Below are 24483 nucleotides of genomic sequence, written 5' to 3'. Positions count from 1 at the left end.
TTATTTTAATTTTAACTAATTCTCTTTTCTCTAAAATATATATGAAACTGTGATGGCATTGCCAATATTCTTTAAATAAGAATAGTTTTTCTTTTAAGTTTGTTATGAAAATAATAAATGTTATTTTCAGTTAATAATTCTGTGATTATGCATATGTTAAACTGATTATTCGTTTAAATGTTTTCTTTTCAATGTTAAAGATTGAGGGTAAGTCTGAGAATAAAGTGATTTGTTCACATTAGTTGATACTTTTTAACCAACTTCAAAAAAGGAGGAGGTTCTCAATTCGACTCTATTAGAAATAAAACATTTATAAGTATGTTATATGGCTAGTACTACCTATCCTTTGTTAATATATATAAAATGTATTCAGAAATAGAAAATATTTAAGTACTTTTAATGGTAGACAAAGTTTTGTAGTGGAAGATAAGAAGTCCTGAAATTCATCCCACACAGGTGTGACTTCAACACAGGGAAGAGATGATAATCACTTGTGTTGGGTCCGAGCTGTAGGGAAGTGCGTGATGTTATCCCATCCAAATTGGTTGATAAGGCTGGTTGTTGCATGTGCATTGGGGGACGAGCATTTTCATTATGAAAACGTACTTCTTTGTCAGCATGTACCTTTTTGGTTTCGAATTGCTTGGCAAAGGTTCTAAGTTTGACATTAGCGATCAGAGTTTACTGTTGTCCTTGTAGGCATAAACTCACACAACAATATACCCTTCCTATCCAAAAACACAGCCGCCATCACTTTGGTGTCGGACAATGTTTGTTTAAACTTTTGCGACTTCATCGATCCTGAATGTCGCCACTGACGGGACCGTTCTTTTGTCTCTGGAGTCGTGTAATGCACCCAGGTTTAGTCACCAGTGACAATTGGATCCAAGAATTCCTCGCCTTTTTCTGTGTAGCAATGAAGTAATTTGGCTTTCACCCATTGCAGTTTGTGATCTGTGAGCAATCTGGGGACCCATCTTACACACCACACACTTTGTAATCATGCAGATGTTCTGTGAAAATCTTGTCAATAGTAGTATTACTGACATCAGGGATAAGTTCGCACAGCTCTTGAATCGTCACCCATCGATCTCCAAACATTACCCTCTCCACAATGCAATTGTTTCGTTCGAAACAGATGGCTGTCTGGCACGCTGTTTATAATGGATGTCTGTACGTCTGTGTTTAAAAACTTTGCACCATTTTCACAAATTTTTGATGTTAATAAACTTTTGTCCCTACATTTCACATAACTGTCGATGATTCTCTTTAGACGCAGTGTCCGTAGCACACACAAAACGAATTATAGAAAGTAACTCACACCTGGTGGTATTGGCGAGTGGAAGTTCCATCGCGCATGTCTACCAAAAAACGACTAAGTGTCACAGTCAGCTCGGTGTGGTGGGGATTTGTAGGCGGGAACCAAGTTACAGGCCATTGTGTCTGGATCTTACGTTAAAGTGTTCCTCGCGACTTCAGCGCCTTAACAGACATTCTACCAACAACCCTCGTACATCAGCAACCCTAAATGTTATCTTCAAACTCTGGATGTTCACATGATATTGTGCTATTTCATGCCGGTTAGTACTGGGTGTCACCCATGAATTATATAATGTACCTCTAAGACGATTCTAATTTTGCCTCTACTCATTAGTCACTACTTGATACGTAAATTGCTTGAGTTGTAAACAGCAATGTTAAGCATCGGGTTCACTTAACAGGTAAGTTGTGTTTGGCTTCTAGGTTGGAGGACCCATTTGGATTGGTCCACTTCATGATGTGGAGTTTGCGATCAATGTGCTGAAGGTTGTGAAATTGGGAGCATTTGCTACCCAACCTCGCATGGAGGGTGTACTCACTGTGATATTGGAAGAGCTGCCGGATGTTCCTCTCTATTACTCTCTGGAGAGGCTGTGTGCTGTAGTGCACTGCGAAACTATGCCGATGCTAGCATTCAGGTAAGGTTAGCTTAATTTTAGGTATGGGGAGTAGTGTATAAATGGGTCTACTGGCACTGGGTTCTGGGTGTAGATGTGGATGGGGTTAATGACCGACCGACCGACCTCTGACGTCACAGTGGCCATTTTGGACTAAAATGTCTCAAAATTCCTTAAAAAAATTCCCAACTTCGCGGGAAAATTTTCTGTTTTATTCATGAAAAATTAAAAAAATTAGTAATTTGAAAAGTCTCATTAGACTTTTGCCTAAGAAAGAACACATATTCCTTATTGAGGCTTAGCATCCATATATACAGCCTACAATAAGCCTCTGACATCATCTAGGATTATTATGTAACCGTTGCACTTTAAGTTACGAGCGCCATCTTGAAATTTTTTAATTATCCGATTTTAATGAAAAACAATTTAAAATTCATAAATCATTTAATTAATAAAAATTTTAATAAAATATTACTTAAAAACGCCATTGCACATATTTTTATGCCCGCCATATTAGATTCTATATACATTGCTTGATTCGTTATGTCCGCCAATTTGGTTGACTATTACATTATCGCTAAACTTTACTGTATGGCTGCCATATTGTATTCTAGAACGTAGCAATTTTATTTTACGGCCGCCATCTTGAAAAACCATAAGTCTTATGCTAGAAATTAGGAAAAAAATTAAAAATTATAAAAAATTTTATTAATACAATTTTAATAAAATTTTATTTAAAAACGCACTTACATCATGGAGTCCTCGGTTCGAACCAGGTGAGGTCAAAAATAAAAAATAAGCATTGATAGATCCTTCCTCCACGGAAGCCGACGCCAGACTGACCTGCCACCACTAATGTCAAGTTTGATTCTCGGTCAGTGTGGTCTCTGGCTTGTACTAGAACTTTATCCTTGCTCAACAAAGGAGTAGTTCACAAGCTGTCAGAAGCATTTTTGTAATTTTATATATATTTTTTGTTTTCATTTTAAAATTTATCTGTAATTTTCTGTTATTAAAGAAAATGTGTGATGGTTTTCTACATGTGCTCTTGATTATTCTTGTCCATATTTTTATGGTGTTCTCCTGATTATTCTTGTGGTTTCTCCAAGTGCTTCTGGTTTTTTCTGAGAAACCGATTTCTGCATGAAGGATTTTTTACTTAATGAGTCATTCCATTTTATTCAGAGTTACATTTACTTAGTTCTGCATTACGTCAATAATTTTCCTTGTCTTGAAAGAGATTATGTTCATGGTTCTTCCGATCTCGACAAAGAACTTAAATGAAGGACGTTGATGATTTATGGAAGAATGAAATCAATGGAAGAATCTTTAACGTTAAAAGTGAAAATACATTCTAGCCGAATTAAAGTAGATCTTTCGTACTTTGTAAAAATGATGGACTCCTAAAAAGTAAGCTTGAAGATGATGAAGAAGCTTCGATATCAACGATATTGAATAATTCTTACAGTTATCTGGGTGAAGACGATGCCTTCTACGGTGATGGCGACAGTGACTCTGAGGCTGATGACAAAGGCAAAAACTGTTATGGTGTCCTGAGACCGAAACAATGGAAACGTCGTAATAAAATAAATTATTCTGATCAGGCTAGTGATGAACACAGGGAAGAAAGTGATCTTAAAAATATTAATTACATACATTCCAGAAAGATGATGTTAGAAGATGAGATTAATTATGCTACATGGGAAGATCCTAACATATTGGTTGACAGGTTAAGACTTCAACATGCTGCGCTTTGTGCAGGAAACTATTAGCACATGAAAGAAATATCCTTCATACTCAAAAAACTGAAGAAGGCTGGCTACATACAACAATGACTTGTTTAACTTGCCGTGTATAATGTTGAGAAATAAAATAAATAATTTAAATTTAAAAATAATGTTGAATTTTTTGTATTCTGATTTCTAACTAAGACTTAGATATTGTTACACAGCTTTTTTTTTCAATGTGCTTCCAAATGTACTTTTCGTTGATTGAGCTTCCGATGGTGCTTACTTTCATTGATTGTGCTTCTGATTGTGCTTCCTTTCATTGATTGTCTTCCGATGGTGCTTCCTTTTTTATAATTGTGCCTCAGATTGAGCTTCCATTTGTTGATTGTGCTTCCCATTGTGCTTACTTTTTGTTGATTGTGCTTCCGATGGTGCTTCCTTTCGTTGATTGTGCTTTCAATTGAGTTTCCTTTCATTGATTTTTGCTTCCGATGGTGCTTCTTTATGTTGATTGTGCTTCCTTATGTTGATAGTGCTTCGGATTGAGGTTCCTTTTTGATGATTGTGCTAGCGATTATGCTTACTTTCATTGGTTGTGCTTCCAATTGTGTTTCCTTTTCGATGATTGTGCTTAGTAAAATCTGTAGTGACTGAATATTTACTAGTTCAATACCTCTTGGTCTTCATAAAATATTTTTCATAGTCTATTGGTCCTTGAGTATGCATAAAACATGTTATGTTGGTCTAATTGATTGTAATTGATTTTATGATACAATAGTTCCGACAGTTTGAAGACTTTGTTTTGACTGGTCGTAATATTGTTATATTAGCTGACGACGAAGAACGTCATGATGTTCGGAAATGACTGGTCTATACGTCTGGCATTGTTCATGAGCCGGTCTCATGGTCCAAAGACACTTGACCTATATGTCTATCATTGTTCATGAACGGTTTAGAGGTTATTCTAAGTATTGAAAACTAGTCTTACATGTTAGGCTCTTGTATAGAGTTTCTTTTTTCGTACAGTGAATGATTAGTAAACTCCGCGAAAGGTAATGTGAAACGGAATGTAATATTTATTTTAAGCTATAGGTATGCTTATCACTGACTGAGAATTAAACCGAGGGCAGGAATCCATCGATTCAATCAGTATATTAATTGTAGATTTATTAAAAATGATTTTTGGAATTTTTCCCGAATCTGTAGCTAAATAACTACGAATTTTCAAGATGGCGAGCACCTAAGTAATAATAAATTATTATTCCACTCTAGCGGGTAAAACTTACACTAATATATCAGTAGTGCACTCGAGCAGACGAAAAAAAGATGTTGGCCTCAAGCAGACAAAAACAAGATGACGGACGTGACGCCATACTACTGGTGATATATAACTATATACCTTGACATTAGTGGTGGGAGGTCAGTTTGGCGTCGGCTTCCTTGGAGGAAGGATCTATCGATGTTTATTTTTTTATTTTTGACCTCACCCGTTTGAACCGAGGACTCCATTATGTAAGTGCGTTTTTAAATAAAATTTTATTAAATTTTTATTTATAAATTTTTGTCATAATAAGGGATACTTCGGTAATTTCGCTGGTTTGATGTAAATAACACCTGTTAATTCTTTTGTGTGGTATTCGTATGATAGAAAACCTGTTCTGATAAAAAAATATATTAGTTTATGTTTTTAACTAATTCTGATAACTTAATTTATTTTGAATAAGTCGTTAAAGTAATTTGAACTTGGTATTCTGGGCACACTAGTAGTTGACCCGGCATTAACAGAACACCAGTACCAATAATCGCCCTTGTCTGCAGAGCACAAAAGTGCTAGTAGACACCCCTGCTTACAAAGCTCATCAGTACTAGCAGTTACCCCTGCCTGCTGAGCACATTAGTACTCTAGTAGTCGCCCCAGCCTGTTGACCACACTAGTACTCTAGTAGTCGCCCCAGCCTGTTGAGCACACCAGTACTAATAGTCGCCCCTGCCTGTTGAGCACAACATTATTAGTAGTCACCCCTGCCGGCTGAGCAACCTATTATATTAATCACCCTTACATGCTTAAAACACTAGTACAAGTAGTTGCCCCTGCCTGCTAATAACACTGCTACCGATAGTCACTCTGCCTGCTGAAAGAACCAGTAAATTATTTGTGTTTGCGTGCCAAGCACACCAATACCAGTAGTTGACCATCCTGCAGATAACACCAGTACTAGTAGTCGCCCCTGCCTGCTGTGCATACGGTTTCTATGGTCTCACTGTCTGCTAAAAACACCAAATACTTACCTGCAATGCACACCAATATTAGTAGTTGACCATGCCTACAGAACACACCAGTACTAGTAGTCCGCCATCTTGACAGCTTCAGCAGAAAATAAAAATGTTATTTCCCTGCATTCAACAGTAGTTTTGCCGCCTAGTAGTCGGCAATGCTCAAAGACTACGGCAAATAGGCGGTAGTCGTGATGTCAAGTAGCCATGTTTTTTGTAATTTGAGAATACGGATATTGTCGGAAGGCGGGTAGTCGTGATCAGGGTCACGACAGTGCGAATCTAGCGCACTTGGAACAAGGAGTATGCGGGAGTCTTCATGTCGCCTACCCGTGGTTTTTTTTTTTTTTTTTTTTTTTACATCTGAGAATACTGATGCTGGCGGAAGACAGGTTGTCGTGTGGGAGACTCACGACTAGATGAGGCTAGTGCATTTCAGGCTCGAGCCCCAGGTCAGCAATGTGCAGTCCACTGGCGGTGAGTTTATATACCCGGCTCGGCAATGAACCTTTCAGCCGAGTAAATTTGACTGTGGCCTCGTGGCGACCCCTACCGAACACCGGCAGAGACGTGGAGCAAGGCGTCTATTACATCACTTCAGTGAGAAAATTATCACACATCTATGTGTCTACGTAAGGTTGCTTGAGGCATGTCACCAGGAGCTAACATCACAATCAAAGTTTGGGCTCAACAAAACCAAAACATTACGAGCGTCACAATTACATCTACAAAAACATATGAAACACAAAATGGATCGCTTATTTATGAAAGGGTATAAGTCAACTTTTTTGAAGAAATAAGTTACATACAGGATGCAAATCTGTGGGTGTTTACGCATCTTTTAGTTACTAAAAGGCACTAGTCTGATGCAAGGAAGTGGGTTTTCCGACCGCCAGAAAATCTCATTTAGTTATGAAAAGGAATTAGTCAGTGGACTTATGTCTTTTTATAACCATATGGTTGCAGCTGGTTACCTAGATAAAACAATACAGCAGTATACTATTCCGACCTCCTTGGCAGTGTCATGCAGTGTTGCATGGTGGTATATTCGGTTCTCATTTGTTTTGTTGTGTACATGTAGTGACTTGTGGTTTGTTTACTTAGTAGAAAATGAGTGAAATGGTGTCTAATAAGATTTGTGTGAGAAATGATTGTAACCATTCCAAGAAATGTAAAAAAGGTGTGCGAAATGTGGAAGAATACAAATGTCAAAGAATTAAACAAGCTCGTCTGCAAGGAAAGGAGTATGTAAACTACAGAGGGAATGTTGTGAAACCCAAAAGTACAACCAAGTCGTGCAGATAACCTGATTCTTCATATTATTTTCTTTAATATGTATATTCATACATCTTTCTGATTTCACTCACGTAAACACAATGCAGTTAGTATAGTAGAAATGTATTAGTAATTAAGTATTATTGCTAACTTGGAAATATGTAAAATAGCTCGCACAACTCATTAAATAAAACTTTTTTTATTGTTTTAGATGTGCCAAAAAATTCTATGACAAAATTAACATTGCACAGAGAGGGAGATTACTAGATGCTATACATTCATTTTCATGCAAGAATGAGCAGGGGTTGCTTGATGCTGTGCCAATTAAACACCGCTGACCAAGGAATGATGACAAGTCCGGAAAAAGGTTATCCTCCTTCACTTTCCATGTAGTTATTCAAGAACGAAGAGTGAAAGTGTGCAAGAAAGCATTCAGTTATATGGAGTATCTGCCAAGAGGGTAAGGAGACTGCAAACATTGTTACAATGTGGACAATCTCCAAAAGACATGTGGGCCAACAAAACAATAGGAAGTCGGTGCCTGTTGGTGATGTTCAGGCCATCAAAGACCACATATCTTCATTTCCTGTCAAGATAAGCCACCACGCACCAAAAGAATTTAAATATCTTGATGCACAGTTGGACATAAAGAAGATGCATACAATTTTCAAAGAGAAATTTCCTGATTCTAAAGTAAAGTATTCTTTCTATTACAAGATTTTTAGGGACAATTTCAACCTCAACTTTGGGACCCCCAGATTGACACCTGTGGAGAATGTGAACAACTGAAGGTCAAGATAAAAAATCCTAATCTTAATGACTGTGCTAAGCGAGTTGCTATGGCCGAGCTGGCCATTCATGAAAGAAGGACTAAAAAGTTTTACACAAGTATGAAAGACACGAAAACCATTTTCAAAACCAATTATAGTGTGTTAGGGTTAACATTTGATTATATGCAGAACATTTCACTGCCCTGCATTCCAGTACAAGATCTTTTCTACTACCACCAGCTTTCTGTGTTCCCCTTTGCCATACATAACCTGAAAACAGATGAGGCGAGTTTCTTTTTGTATCACGAAGGACAGGCAAATAAAGGGCCAAATGAAACATGCTCTTTTCTCCACAAATACATAAATGACAACGTGCCTCCATGTGTTAAAGAACTACACCTTTACAGTGATGCTTGCGGAGGGCAAAATAAGAACAATTGCATGGTAAGATTCTTGTTATCACTTACTGACACCAACAGATTTGACATTATCCATCGGTTTCCGATACGTGGTCATTCATATCTTGCTTGCGATCGCGACTTTGCACTGGTGAAACGTGTTCTTAAAAAGACCGATAGATATTATGTACCCATGGAAGTCTGCCAATTAATTACATCTGCAGGGGTTGCTGGAAAATTCACAGTCAACATGGTAACATCTTATGACGCGTTGGACTTCAAGAATTGGCGGCCCAGCCATTATAAAAAAAAACATGCTTGTCATTGGAAAGCCAGAGTACAGCAGTTCCGCAGAGCCAGAAGCAAGTCTTTGTTGTATCAAAGTTTATCGAGTTCCAGTACAGCAGTCGCCATAAAGGTACTGTAGTTGCTTCCGAATTCATTGACGGCCTTGTGTCACATACTTTTGTGCTTCGTCAAACATCCAACAAAGGTTTGAATCCTACTGTTCCTGTTCAAAAACGTATCCTGCGAAAAAAGTGCCAATTAATGCAAACAAGATTACTGACTTAAAGAAGGTTCGCCGTTATGTTCCAGCTGAACACAAAGACTTCTATGATGAGATTATCCAGTGGCCGACCAAGCAAACAGACAGAGCTACCATGTCACTGTAACAGGCAATATTACATTAGAACATACAAAGTGAGAAGTTATCAGGGACTGGAAGTAACGCGCTACTAGTAACGACATTATTTGTTACAGTTAACTTTTTATGGTAACGATCGTGGTAATGCAATATATTAAATTTTCAGTAACTGTAACTGTAACTAAATTACATTTTTCTGCCTTAAAGTAACGATAATTGTCGTTACTTCTAGTGTTACATTATTTAAATTTATTTCTTATTGTACGAACAACAATTTGTTGATTTTTTCAATACCAGAACGAAAATCCGGACAAGCATATTATTTGCGATGGTATTGCTTGTACTTGTAAAACTGCTGTTGGCTAGCCTGCGCTCGTATTTTGATTGTCATTTATTTGATATTTGCGACATGCAGGTTTACTGCTGTGCTGTTTAATTAATTAACCTACCTGTGAACATGCGCGAAAGCAATGACAGAATCTAATGAAGCGAGAAGCCGAGAAAGCAGTCCAGAATTTTCGTTGCCGTGGCCTTCATATTCTAATTTTTTCGAAGTTCGGTCGAGTGATAAAAATAACCTTATTGTGAAGTGCTTGTTGTGTGGTGCTGCGAACAATTTTGTAGTGTGAACTAATTACTCAATGTAATTTGAGACCTATTTAAAAATTACAGTTTAAATAAACATATATCTTTACTAAACACAATATGTTTTATTAGCTTTTAATTATAACAATATAACGTATCACATTTTTAGTTTTTCACAAAGTATCTGTTAAAGTAACTTACAGTTACTTTTCTCAGAACTGTAACTGTAGCTGGTTTATTTTCAGTAGTGTAACTTGTAGTTGTAACAGGGTTACATTTCCAATGGAGTATTTGTAACTGTAACTGAGTTACGTTTTAAAAGTAACTTTCCGGTCCCTGGAAGTTATTAATACCTTTTGTACATGTTTTCAAAACAATGTGTAGGCTTACATCACTGTTGTTTAAAGTGGAATGATGCTTTATTACATAACTTTTGTAGTGTTGTGTTAAAAGGTTATGCCTGTGATGTTATGCATTATTAGGTCAGCGAAAATGCTTTAAAATGTTCACTACCATGGTGTACATGTTTTCCAAACTATATGTAGGTTGAATTACATCATTGTTTTTCGATTGGAATGTTTTATTGCATAACTTTTGTTGACTTGCAAGGTTAAGTTATAAAAAGGCTTAAGTCTGTGATATTTAACATATTTTTCTCGGAGTAAATGAAATACCTGCAAGGTATGCACTTGTCAATGTATTAACATTTAGGTACAGAGTAATGTAAAAATATTAATTGGATGTATGAAACGTATAACAGATATGATATAGTTTTTTGCATATTCCCACAACTTTTAGTAAATTGACTTATGCCCTTTCATAATTAAGCGATTCAAGACGCAAGCATGTATAATGATATGTTTCGATTGGTGCAATGATTCCAGATCAGCTCTTCTAAACACTGGTCACCGTGTTTCATTCTCGCACGCCTGTCGACAGTCCATAAAGACGGATGCGCCCGCGGAGGTGGTGTGGGACGTAGTTCGACACTGGGTGAGGACGCACCCGGTGCGCAGCGAGCGTCTTGTGGGGGCGGCAGCGGCCATACTAGGCAAGAAGCCAGCCACATCAATAGACATGACAACCGTTCCTGAAGCCAACCCTCCATCCAGGCAGCTGAAGCTAGTGAGGTTCCAAGAGAACCCGCGGCGCCACTGGGGGCCGGGCACGCGATCGAACACCTGGTACGTGCAGCATTGTGCGTTACAGTAGCACCTACCTATACCTGTGCAGAAGTGTGCCTACCAACAGAACCTTCCTGTTATAGCTGTAAAACAGTGTGCCTACCAGCAGAACCTACCTGTTTTAGCTGTAAAATGGTGTGCCTGCCAGTAGCACCTACCTCTTATACCTGTGCAGAGGTGTGCCTACCAGCAGAACCTACCTCTTATAGCCGTACAGAGATGTGACTAAAAGTAGCACCTACCTGTTATACCTGTAAACAGGTGTGCGTGCAAAAAGCACATAATTCTTACAGCTGTGAAACAGTGTGCCTGCCAGTAGCACCTAACTGTTACAGCAGATGCAGCAGTGTGCATGCCAGTAGCACCTCCCTATAATAGTGGTGTGCAGTGTGCCTGCCACAGCACCTATCTGTTATACTGTACAGTTGTGTGCCTGCCAGTAGCACCTACCGGTTATACTTGTGCAAAAGTGTGTCTGCCAGTAGCACTTACCTGTTATAGCTGTACAGATGTGTTCCTTCCATAAGCACCTACCTTTTATAGCTATTCAGTAGTGTGACTGCCAGAAGCATCCACCTGTTATACCTGTGAAGCTTTGTGCCTGCCCGTAGCACTTACATTTTTTATACCTTTGCAGATGTGTGATTGTTAGTAGCACCTTTGTTTTATAGCGGAGCAGCATACTGCCTGAATGTACTTTCTCCCTTTTATAGCTATGCAGCAGTGTGCCTGCCAGTAGCACCTGCATGTTATATATGTGCATCAGTGTGCCTGCCAGTGCACCAACATGGCAGTGTGCCTGACTGTATCATCTTTATTTAATGCCTGTGCAGAGGTGTGTCTGCCAGTAGCACCTCTCCTCTGTTATAGGGTTTAGTGGTAGTATGCCTGCCAGTTTCACCTACCGGTAATACCAGTGCAGAGGTTACCTGCCAGTTGCACTTACCCGTTATAGCTGTGCAATAGTGTGCCTGCCAGTAGCACTTACATTTTACAGCTGTACAGAGAAGTGACAACCATCAGCACCTAACTGTTATAAGTGTGCAGCAGTGTGCCTGTCAGTAGCAATTCCCTTTTATAGCTGTGCAGCAGTGTGCCTAATTGTAGCACCTTCGGCTTTTAGTGATATAGTAGTGCTCTTGCTAGCAGCCATTCCCTATTATATCAGTTCACTACCGTGCCTGCTGGAGGCATCTTCTTATTAAGTGGCTTATTATTTGTGTGCCTGCCAGTAAAAACCTTTCTTATAGCTGTGAATCAGTGTGCTTGCCAGTAGCACCTATATGTTATAGCTGAGCAGTTTAGTGCCCATCACTATCACCTTGTTATATATATGCAATAATGTAGCTGCCAGTAGCACCTCCCTATATAGCCATGCAGTTATGTCCCTTATAGTAGCACCTCCCTGTTATAACTGTAGGAAAGTGTGTTTGACAGTAGCACCTCCCTATTGTAGCTGTGCATCATTTTGCCTGCCAAACAGTGTCCATGTCAGTAGTACCTTCTTGTTATACCTGTGCAGAGGTGTGCCTGCCAGTAGCATCTCCCTGTTGTAGCGATGCAACTTTGTTCCTGCCACAGCATCTACTTGATAAACCTGTACAGTTGTGTGCCTGCCAGTAGCACCTACCTGTTATACGTGTGCAGAGGTGTGTGTGCCAGTAGCACTTGCCTTTATTCCTTGGCATTTTTTTTTCATGCCAGAAGCAGCTAACTGTTATTGCTTTGTAGCAGTGTGCCTGACAGTAGCACTTCCATATTATAGCAGTGCAAAAGTGTTACTGACAGTATCACCTTTCTTTTATAGCTCTGCAGCAATGTATCTGCAGTGGCACCTCTCTGTTATAGCAGTTCAGTAATGTGCCTTCCAGTGGCCTTCCAGTGCCACCCTGTTATAGCTTTCAGGATTGTGCCTCCAATAGTCCCTACCGGTTTCAGCGGTGCAACAGTAGCCTGACAGTAGCCTGACAGTAGCAAAATCTTGTTATAGCTGTTCAGGAGTGTGCCTGCAGTAGAACCTCAGTATTATAGATGTATACAGTAATGTGGCTGACAGTAGCACGTAACTGTTATATCTGTGCAGCTGTTTGTCCCACAGAAGCAGCTCTTTGTTATAGCAGTGCAGCAGTGCAGCAGTGTGCTTGTCAGTAGCACCTATCTGGTATAGATTGGAAGTAATGTGGCTGCCAGTTGCATTTCTCTGTTATACCTGTTCAGTTATGTGATAGAAAGTATCTCCTCCCTGGAATAGCTGTTCAACAGTGTTTGTTAGTGGTAACTTTCTGTTAAAGTTTATCATAAATGTGGTTGCAAATACAACCTGGCTCTTATAGCTATAAACCAACCAGTAGTTTATAGTAATTAATAATGTTATTTAATTTCAAAATTTGTATATATTTATTTGTGAAGTATTGCCACAACTTGTGTTTTGGGAAACTTTCTTCTTTTTAGGTATTTTCATTATACTTCATAGTAACTTTTAACAACAATATCTTTGGATTTAAAAATATTTATTTGCCTACTTCCTCTATTCTTGCTTTTGAATTACAAGGTCGATGGGGAATTTTTATTAGGAATGGTGAATTCGAACGGCGAGCATGAAAAGAAAATGATAAGCAGCAAATTTGACTGAGACTTCGAGAAATGTACGAATCTAAAATTTATATAAAACTTATAGTTCATCGCTGTCAATATTCGTCAAGAACTACATAATCGTTGTTGAATGTATTCAAGAAATACTTAGTCGTCATCGAAGATAGACCAGAACTACATAGTCGTCGTCAAAGATAGTCAAGAACTACATATGCGTCATCGAGGATAGTAAATCGCTGCATCATTGTCAAGAATGTGAACAACTGCCCTTCGTCGTCATCAAGAATCGCCGGTTTGGAGACCCATCAACTAACAATCGCTGTCCACATCGGGACCTGTACCACATCCAGCTGTACACACCGAGGGCCGCTGTTCCTGTGGAGTCATCATCAGGAAGATCGAGAACTAGGACATCACTACGTCAGTACGAATGTAGTTACTGAGATCCGCAGTTCACGGTATAGTTGAAATACCATATATTAAGGTGGTATTGTCCCTAACTTGCTGCATATTCTGAGGTAACTATGAACTACGAGAAATTTTTACATCTTTCCAACTCCACAAGCTTATAATTAGTAGCAGTACATAACCCGACAGCAGTTTATTAATCTTATGTCTGATTCACCTACTTACACCCATATAACCTGAGATACTAACCGAAAAGTCCCGATTGAGCTAAAATAAGTTAAAACTTTACTGATTTGAATATAGCAATATTTGTAATATCAAGTTTCAAGATGATATTGCAATATAAATATTAAATTTTATTTGAAGAGGTGTCCTATTACACAGGTTGTGCAATATTAATCTTTTAAACCATTCTACTGAATATAGTTATTCTTGTAAAAATTCCAATTAGAATGTTATAATGTGAAAACAATATCATTTCCAGTAATGTAACTATTCATATTTCAACAGTGAATCGTTTGCGTTATCATTGAAATTTGAGTAAAAATTAAGATTAATGATAAGTATAATTTTGTGTTTATAAATAACACAGTGGATCACCTTAACGTAAAGTGTTACTGATTGTTATTGATTCACCACCAATAATCATAAACATATACTCAGAGATCATAATATATGTTCTTTAGAGGTTCTCAAATTTGGTATTAACCAAATTACTTTCTTTGTTGGTCTGCCAATAACCGGGCTAGTCAGATTGAAATAGGCGATCACAAAGAAATTTGTCTACCCAACGCGGGGCCGATCATATCCGACTACTTAACATAGGACTGAATAAATCACATTACACCAAGTAGAGTTGAGGAATTACTGTTTAACAACCTAGAATCAGAATCAGACAAAATAAACATGTCAGAAAACGACGAGACTGCTACCTACTTCCTAAGACGGAGAAACAATGGAGGGGAAGGTGGGGAACAGAACTCGGAAACTGCTAGCACAGCTGGTCCACAGGAGGAAATCGCAGCAGTTAATATTCAGGTTAGTAGCAACATACAAACCGAACGTTCTATTTCCATAGAGAATACGAATACTGCTAACGCCACAGATAACACAGAGTATTCGGGAAATAACACACTTCTAAGTCATGGTTTGGAACAAATGTTACAACGAATGTTCCGAGATCAAAGCGAACAACTTTCCCGCAAATCGAACAGCTTGCACGTGAAAACAGGGAACACGCTGAACAGTTAGCAGAAAGATTATCAGAACGTATTGATCAGGTAAACGACAGGCTTACAGATGTAATACACCAGTTCAATACTAAGATGCATGAGACAGACACAGAAATACGAAATGTCAGTGAATTGGTTAGAGTAAAATTCACGAGTGTAGATGAACAAATAGCAGATATTCAACAAAAACTTGTAGGTACTGAAACTAGTTGTCATGATATTGCTAAGAACACTACACAAGAAACAATCACACAACATACACGAGAGATTGAAACGAGAATCACGAAAATGGCTACTGAATCACAACTACACAAAGTAATTACGTCTGACGAATTTAGGATGGTGAACCAGAGGATAGACGGTTTAGAAAATCGAGTGCAGAATATTACGACACAAACAACAGATGTACCGATTACTAATTCTAATACATCGATTCAGGTAGAGTCGTGTATTAATAACACAACAATCCCAATACAAACAGAGAATTTGAGCAACGATGCACGATGTAGAACACAATATACTACAGAGGGACAACAGATGATTATGATTGATTCTACTACAGCATTTAATCATCCCGCACGACACTGGGCTGAGGAAAAACCTGTATTCGCAGCCAAGATAAGTGAAAATCCACGAAAGTTCTTAAAATCATTCGAAGAATACGTTTCGCGATTCAATTTAACTGATAGCGAAAAATTGAAATGCGTGAGCAGTAGTTTAAAAAGCACCGCATACTATTGGTGGGAGATGCATCAACACACCATAAATTCATACGAACAGTTTAAACAACTATTCTTGCAGCAGTACTGGAATTCTAAAATTCAAGGAAATTTGCTTGCCACACTGCATGGAGAGAAATTTGACCCTAGAAAGAATAGATCACTGGAGTCGCATTTCAGTTAAATGTTTGAACTATCTAGATATTTGGATGTCGAAATGTGTGACAGTGAATTTATTGCTATGATACTTGGGCAATTACCGATGCGATACCAATTGTATATGTCAGGATATAATTTTGAAAATATCTCTGATTTCCGCGAGCAACTAATCACATATGATCGATTGGATCGGCAAAGTAGATTGAATACGAATGTTCGGGAGGACCACGATAGGTCGAACAACCCTAAGACTACACCATTATACCAGCCGTGGAATCAACGTAAAAATGACAATAACCACGAAAATCACACGCGGAATACACCCCCTGTCAATGCTTTCATATGGCGAGGTAATAAATCAAAGAAGTACAAAAATCACTGGGATGATAATAACAACCGAAATTCACATCAAAGAGAATGGCGTTCAAATTACTTAGAAGGAGGAAATGCAGGTTATTCATGGAAACATCGTAACACTGATAACAGATACTATGACGAACATAAGAGGAATCAATTCATGCATTCGAGAAATCATGATGAATATTACCAATACTACCCGTTAGCGGAATCGCAGCAGAACAAAAATATTTCGTCACCACACAGGGAAATTCAGCAATCATTCGCAAACGAAAAACCATCACAAAGATACTACGAGGTGCGAAATGAAAATCGATCACCAAAACATTCTGACAACAGTCCAGATATGAATGAAATGCATATAAATCAATGTAGTCAAGTACCCAAAATTAATACTCAAGTGTATACATCTGGGGGTAACATGATACCAATAACATGTACCAGCGCGGGTGATAAACAAATGTTAACAATGCCGCAATCCACTACATATTTTCCACGACGAGAACCGATTTCTGCGGACACATATTACTCAAATTCACGGGAAACAGTAGCATCACCCGGGAATAATACTCAACGTGGTCTACCCCTTGAAGATGTAGTACGCACGAATACGTTAAACTAGCTGAGATCGGTAGTGACCGTTCCTGCTTACCGATCACTAGTAATGAAAAAGGGACGAACATAAATTCCACACTGAAACATGTTCATAACATACAAATATCTGACAATGAACGCGAATTTTTGACCGAAGATAAAGAGACAATTAATGAAAGCCAAGAAGCATATTGTCCCGAGTTTCATTTACGCATATGCGGAATACTAACACCTTTATTATTAGATAGCGGGGCGGAGATTAGCTGTATCAGCGAGAACCTATACAACGACTTGCTGCAGTCCGGATATGAGTTACCTATGATGCCTGTACCGACGATAAAAATACTTGGAGCTACGTCACGATTGAGTTCAGTCGTAAACAAACAAGCATTAATAACTATTGACGGCCTCGGAAAAACTAAATGTGCATATGTACTTGTAGTTAAAGGACTTGCAAAACCTGTTATACTAGGAACAGAGTTTCTCACTACTTATAGCATAATTTTAGACTTTGGAGGTTGGCTAGTCACGGCCAACGATAGTATTACACCTAATACCGCAGTGAAATGGCAAATATCAGACAAAGCTATTAATTTGCTACAACAGAGCTTGCAAAAGAGTCATGTTTTTAGTTTTTCAAGTCAAGATTCGCTGATTGCAACTGTAGAAGATCTTGAGTCTACTGTTACAGGAATTAATACTATTTCAGACAAGCAACGACATGAATTGCTTCAATTATTGATGAATCATCGAGTAGTATTTTCCGACAAACCAGGCCGTAACACACTATATGAAGCTAAAATTATTATACCAAGGAGTGAAGTATTTAACTACCATGGACTTATCAGCTGGATATTGGCAGATACCTTTAAGAAAAGATTCACAACAGTATACAGCATTTTTATTTAAGAACCAGCAATATGTTTTCCAGATGATGCCTTTTGGACTTTGCAACGCAGTCGCTGAATTTACGCGCTGCCTAGATGCAACATTAGGACCCGAATGTAGCCATTTTGCTCGAGCATATGTCGATGACATCCTTGTTATGTCCAACACTTTTGAGGAACATATACGACATCTAGACATAGTTATTTCAAAATTAGGCCGAGCAGGAATGACAGTGAAACTGAAGAAGTCAAAGTTTTGTAGAGATGAACTACCATTTCTAGGCCACATTCTTACCCCGTCAGGCATAAGAACAGCTCCAGACAAGTTGAATGCTATAACCCATTTTCCTACTCCACGAAATGTTAAACAACTTCGAGCTTTTCTGGGAGTAATTGGGTTCTACAGAAATTATTCTGATCAGATAGCTCGCGTGGCATTACCCTTATTCCAGTTACTAAAAAAAGGAAATTTTTGGTATTGGTCAGAAATTGAACAAAGAGCGTTTGAAGCATTGAAATCAATATTTTTAGAGGAACACGTAATACATCATCCAGTGCAAGGACGAACATTTATGTTGTACACTGACGCATCGGCTTACGCATTAGGCGTCAAGTTAGCGCAATGTGATGACGGAGGTACCGAGAAAACAGTAGCCATGGCCAGCAGAACAATGAATGCCACGGAAAGAAACTACACCGTTACTGAAAAAGAGGCTTTAGCAATTGTCTGGTCTCTACAGAAATTCCGGGATTTATTGTTAGGAGAAAATATAAAACTAATGACCGATCACCAGGCATTAACATGTTTAAAGGCTGGTAAAACTTTTGGAAGTCGCCTCACTAGATGGTGTCTACTGATACAGGAGTATGACCTCACTATACATCATGTGAAGGGACAGGATAATCTCGCTGCGGATTACTTAAGCCGAGCACCCGATGTGTCTAACGAACCGTTCACAAACAACAAAAATTCCAGAGAGTTCTTAATAGCGAAAACTATCACCATCGCCATAGAGAATAATGTCAGGTTAAGAGAGTTATTTGCAAACCTACAAACTACTCAACTAAACGATGAATTTTGTAACAAAGTTCGCAGGAAATTAACAGAACTGCCACCGGAACACAAAGTACATAAAATGTATTGCATTTCAGATGAAGATGTATTATTTATATATCATGTATCAAAATCCCCATTAGATAACCACTGGAAGCCGATTATACCGTTAGAAATACAAGAAAAGGTTATTAAGGAAATACATGAAACTCTTGGCCATATAGGTTCAGTAAAAATTTACGAGGCTTTATTGGAACAACATGTCACGATCAATTCGAAAATTTGTCACGAGTTGTGACTTGTGTCAAAAGGCAAAACCTACTCAAGGACATTTAGAGGGAATCTATCAGCCGATTTTACCAGACAAGCTTTTGCATTTAGTATCCGTAGATCTGTTTGGACCTCTTCCAACTTCTAAAGCCGGAGTACAACATATACTAGTTTTCATGGATATTTTCTCTAAGTATACCAAATTGTATGCTATAGTAAACGCAAATGCCAAAACAGTGTTTGCAAAAGCTAAATCTTTTATAGATCAAGTGGGTAAACCATACTGTATTATTACAGATAAAGCATCGCAATTTACTAGTAAACTGTGGCAGAAGGTTTACGAATCTTAGGGGTAATTCCAACCACATCATCAGTTCACCATCACCAGAGCAACCCGGTGGAGCGGCAGATGAGAAATTTGGGAAACATCCTTAGAATTTATTGCCACCACTCACAACAAAGTTGGAGGGATTACATTCCGTTCATAGAATTTATTTTCAACCATACTATACATTCATCTACAGGACTGACTCCTAACGAGATTATAACGACAAAAAGATCTAACGCTTTACCGGAAGTATTTTTACCTGATTTAGACAAAAGTCAAAGTTCTAACTTAGCCGGATTGTCTGAAGAAGATCTCAGTTTACAGTTAGAGGACTTTGTAAAGGCTCGATTACATGCGGCTGCGGAAAAACGAATACGCAATCAAAAGCGAAAGAAAATTGTGAGTTTAAATATTAATGATCTTGTGCTGAAAAAAGCCAATCCCATTAGTCAATTTTGGGAGAAACTTACTAAAAAGTTATTCTTACTTTACGAGGGTCCTTATAGAGTATGTGGGAAGGTTAACGAAAATTGTTATATTTTGCAGACAATAGACAGTGAAGAAATAGTGGGTAGATACAACATCACACAACTACGGCCATATCGTCAGGCTACTCTATGAAATACTATGAATACTCTACAGCATCTATGACCAACTTAAGACTAGACAAACAAAATATTTTATTTAGTAGTTATAAGTACTTCATTTGCAGACAGTTATCGTGTGACTCATAGTAAAACTATGTTGTTAGTTCGCAGATTAATTATTATAGTGTCTTCTGAGTCAGAGTATCAGTACTGACATAAGTTTTTTTTGTTGCCTTAGGCATAGTCGACGAGATATTTTAAGTCTACTGAGCTAAATGCCAGTATGGACTAGGTAATGCAGTGTATGCATTCTCTTCGACGTTATTGTTCTCACTTCTATGGATGGTGGAGTGAGCGTTTGAATTAGTCTGAACTGCGAATAGTAGCACAATGCTGCAAGTTATGTTTACCAATGGTCATTTGAAATTTATTGATTATATTAGGTCAAGGTCTTAGTTGAAGTTACAACTGATAACTAGAGTAAAAATATGAGTATCAGGTAGGAAACGAAGCCCTGGTTGATTAAATGTTATATATCTATATCTCCCAAACATATTTATCGCTGAATATATACTATCTATTTGATCTGCAATCAAACTTTAGAACCTTACCCATGATCTGTTTGCACACTCTATGTAAATATGACACTGCTTCTAATTTTAATTCATGGAACGACGAGATTATTTTTCTAGATATGTTATTTTACACAAAACAGAACTTATATGATACCAGTAGTAAATTGTTAACTAGGTATTTACATTAAAAAAAATTCTAAACACATTGGAAGTTTTTAAAAAAAAGTATTAATTTAAGAAAAATATATATATCTTGTAAACCATGTACAATACGAGATTAATGTCAACAACACTAACCACACCAGATATAACATATACGCAAGATTATATTGTGGATCGACGTTAGACTTCATAGATGTATGTGTGATAATTGTATATGAAGAATGTTTTTTTTTTTGTTTTAAGAAGTTAAATGTTGAACTGTTTTTTTCTTAATATCGAACTTTATACGATATGACAAACTTATCACTTGTGCATGTTTAAGTATGATGATACTAACATTGATGTTTTGTTTGCTTATTATGCATATTTGTTACATTTATGTTTAGATTTTAGTTTTCGTGTATATGACATGGTGCAAGTAAGTGTATCAATTTTATATGTTATTTAATTTTAATAGTTGACAAAAAGGTCAATCACTTCTAAGACTAATCTCATGAAAATTTATGTGCAGATTGCACATAACTGTTATAATTTAGTTTAACAAATTTTAATTAATTTGGTAAAGATGATCACTGTTATTTAGTGACACTAAATAGAACCCGCAATCATCTTTGGAGCGGCATTCTATAAACCAACCAGTAGTTTATAGTAATTAATAATGTTATTTAATTTCAAAATTTGTATATATTTATTTGTGAAGTATTGCCACAACTTGTGTTTTGGGAAACTTTCTTCTTTTTATTTTCATTATACTTCATAGTAACTTTTAACAACAATATCTTTGGATTTAAAAATATTTATTTGCCTACTTCCTCTATTCTTGCTTTTGAATTACAAGGTCGATGGAGAATTTTTATTAGGAATGGTGAATTCGAACGGCGAGCATGAAAAGAAAATGATAAGCAGCAAACTTGACTGAGACTTCGAGAAATGTACGAATCTAAAATTTATATAAAACTTATAGTTCATCGCTGTCAATATTCGTCAAGAACTACATAATCGTTGTTGAATGTATTCAAGAAATACTTAGTCGTCATCGAAGATAGACCAGAACTACATAGTCGTCGTCAAAGATAGTCAAGAACTACATATGCGTCATCGAGGATAGTAAATCGCTGCATCATTGTCAAGAATGTGAACAACTGCCCTTCGTCGTCATCAAGAATCGCCGGTTTGGAGACCCATCAACTAACAATCGCTGTCCACATCGGGACCTGTACCACATCCAGCTGTACACACCGAGGGCCGCTGTTCCTGTGGAGTCATCATCAGGAAGATCGAGAACTAGGACATCACTACGTCAGTACGAATGTAGTTACTGAGATCCGCAGTTCACGGTATAGTTGAAATACCATATATTAAGGTGGTATTGTCCCTAACTTGCTGCATATTCTGAGGTAACTATGAACTACGAGAAATTTTTACATCTTTCCAACTCCACAAGCTTATAATTAGTAGCAGTACATAACCCGACAGCAGCTTATTAATCTTATGTCTGATTCACCTACTTACACCCATATAACCTGAGATACTAACCGAAAAGTCCCGATTGAGCTAAAATAAGTTAAAACTTTACTAATTTGAATATAGCAATATTTGTAATATCAAGTTTCAAGATGATATTGCAATATAAATATTAAATTTTATTTGAAGAAATGTCCTATTACACAGGTTGTGCAATATTAATCTTTTAAACCATTCTACTGAATATAGTTATTCTTGTAAAAATTCCAATTAGAATGTTGTAATGTGAAAACAATATCATTTCCAGTAATATAACTATTCATATTACAACAGTGAATCGTTTGCGTTATCATTGAAATTTGAGTAAAAATTAAGATTAATGATAAGTATAATTTTGTGTTTATAAATAACACAGTGGATCACCTTAACGTAAAGTGTTACTGATTGTTATTGATTCACCACCAATAATCATAAACATATACTCAGAGATCATATATGTTCTTTAGAGGTTCTCAAATTTGGTATTAACCAAATTACTTTCTTTGTTGGTCTGCCAATAACCGGGCTAGTCAGATTGAAATAGGCGATCACATAGCTGTGTACCATTTAGTGTACCTGCTAGTAGCAACACTCTGTTAAAGCTGTTCAAAAGTTAGCATGCAAGTATGTTGTAGACTCTATAAGAATGGAAAAACCCTAAACCATGTACTTTAACTGTAAGGACATAATGATTTAACATGTAAACATTTTAGATTACATTATTTCATACAATATTTAACCACAAAAAATTCAATACCTAAGTATACCTTAAGGAAGATCATTGAACACAAGTTTGGGATATCTCAAAACAAAAAACCAAACTTATTTAAGTACATTATTTTACTAAAAACAAATAGGAATATTGAATATAAAAAATATTCAGCTTTATCCCTACAAGGGGCACAGGGTCAGTAAAGCTAGAAGGATACTGCCATTTTTTAAAATTTTTTAAATATTTATGTAACTCATCTGTATACCATTGATCCATCGTAATAATGATTTTTTTTTTTAGCGTTCAAGGAGAAAATAAAATTGAAAAAAGCAAAAGAAATCAAGGTAAACGGAAAAGAAAAGATGTGTCCAAGGGCAGCAGTCCAGTTCAGAAAACAAGATGTGCCCAGAAAGAAGAGGAAGTTGTTGACTGACGAAAGGTGACATGTTGTTAATGTATACAAATAAAAATAATAAATATTTTTGGTTTCATCACAGTGTGTTGCTCCTTCCTGTAGCTTGTATGTCATTCAGGTGTGGCCCATGAAAGTTTCATTTTAGTTATGTTCGGAAATCATGCTGCAAAGAGTTTATTGAGTTCCATACGCACCTCTTATAATTCATGTTGCTGCTTTCAGAAACATGTTTGGCACTAGATGTGCAATTGGGCACACAACGATCAAAATGTACATGGTTTGTAAAAAAAAAACATGGCATAATGACATTATTTTCACTGAAGATATTCAGTCTCTCAAGTGGCTGATGTTGATTACTGCATTATTAATTAAACTGTCTCGATTGCATGGCAAACTCATCGCTTAACCCACAAGGAGCAGTTTGCTATGTGGCTGCTAAGTCATGGTAGCCTACTGCATATTGTGTTTGAGCACTGTGCTGGTGTGCTCTAGATTATGTTCATGTTCTTTAGATGGTTATTAAAATATTCTAGCATTTTGACCCAACTCAGACCTCGCAATTTTTTTTTTTATGTTTTTGTAAATTTAAAACTCATAGCTCATAACTAATATTTACAATACAATCGACAACCTACTGACGAAATAATACAAAACGTAAATAATTATGCTAACTTTTTCTAATTTAATGCAACTTCGGCATGCATTTTCGTCAGCATGATTCTGCATTTGACACTTTTTTCTAGCGACATATAGTTGTCTAGTTTTAAAACTTGTGCCGCCAATTAGGACTGTTAGGCACAATTTTAAATTTGATTTTGAACCATCATTTAGCTGTAATTTTATAGCTAAAATTTAAACTTGTTCTGCTCAATGTACGCTCCCACCTATTTTTAGTTCGGCTAGTTCTCCAATTCGTTCCCAGCGCAGTATCTGAGACTTTGCCGATCTTTGCGAGGCTAGCTCTTGCCTCGTATTTTCCCCGCCCCATTGCATGACCAGCGACTGACATACACCCCTCCTGCCATGACCAGGACCGCTTGTGGCTGCAGCTCCTCAGGGCAGCCCATTACTCAGAGTTCACCTGAGGTGAGCACTTACAGTCATGCCCCATTCTAATGTTCCAGGGCTCT

At 37.4% G+C, this 24483-nt stretch overlaps 1 protein-coding gene across 8 annotated transcripts in view; it reads left to right on the top strand.

Moving 5' to 3' along the window:
* The window catches only part of LOC134531585 (tRNA (guanine(26)-N(2))-dimethyltransferase), a 161593-nt gene extending 138161 nt beyond the window's left edge, over positions 1–23432 (top strand). For all 8 annotated transcript variants that reach the window (XM_063367301.1, XM_063367303.1, XM_063367302.1 and 5 more), the window contains 3 exons: positions 1744–1958; positions 10500–10799; positions 23239–23432. In XM_063367301.1, coding sequence (XP_063223371.1) covers positions 1744–1958; positions 10500–10799; positions 23239–23371 — 648 coding nt within the window. In that variant the 3' untranslated portion in view covers positions 23372–23432. The remainder of the gene's footprint in view (positions 1–1743; positions 1959–10499; positions 10800–23238) is intronic.
* The last annotated feature ends 1051 nt before the right edge of the window (positions 23433–24483 follow it).

Source organism: Bacillus rossius, chromosome 5 (genome assembly GCF_032445375.1).
Source record: "Bacillus rossius redtenbacheri isolate Brsri chromosome 5, Brsri_v3, whole genome shotgun sequence".
Taxonomy (NCBI): domain Eukaryota; kingdom Metazoa; phylum Arthropoda; class Insecta; order Phasmatodea; family Bacillidae; genus Bacillus; species Bacillus rossius.
Note: the sequence above shows the minus strand (reverse complement) of the source record. Positions and strands in the feature narration are given on the sequence as shown.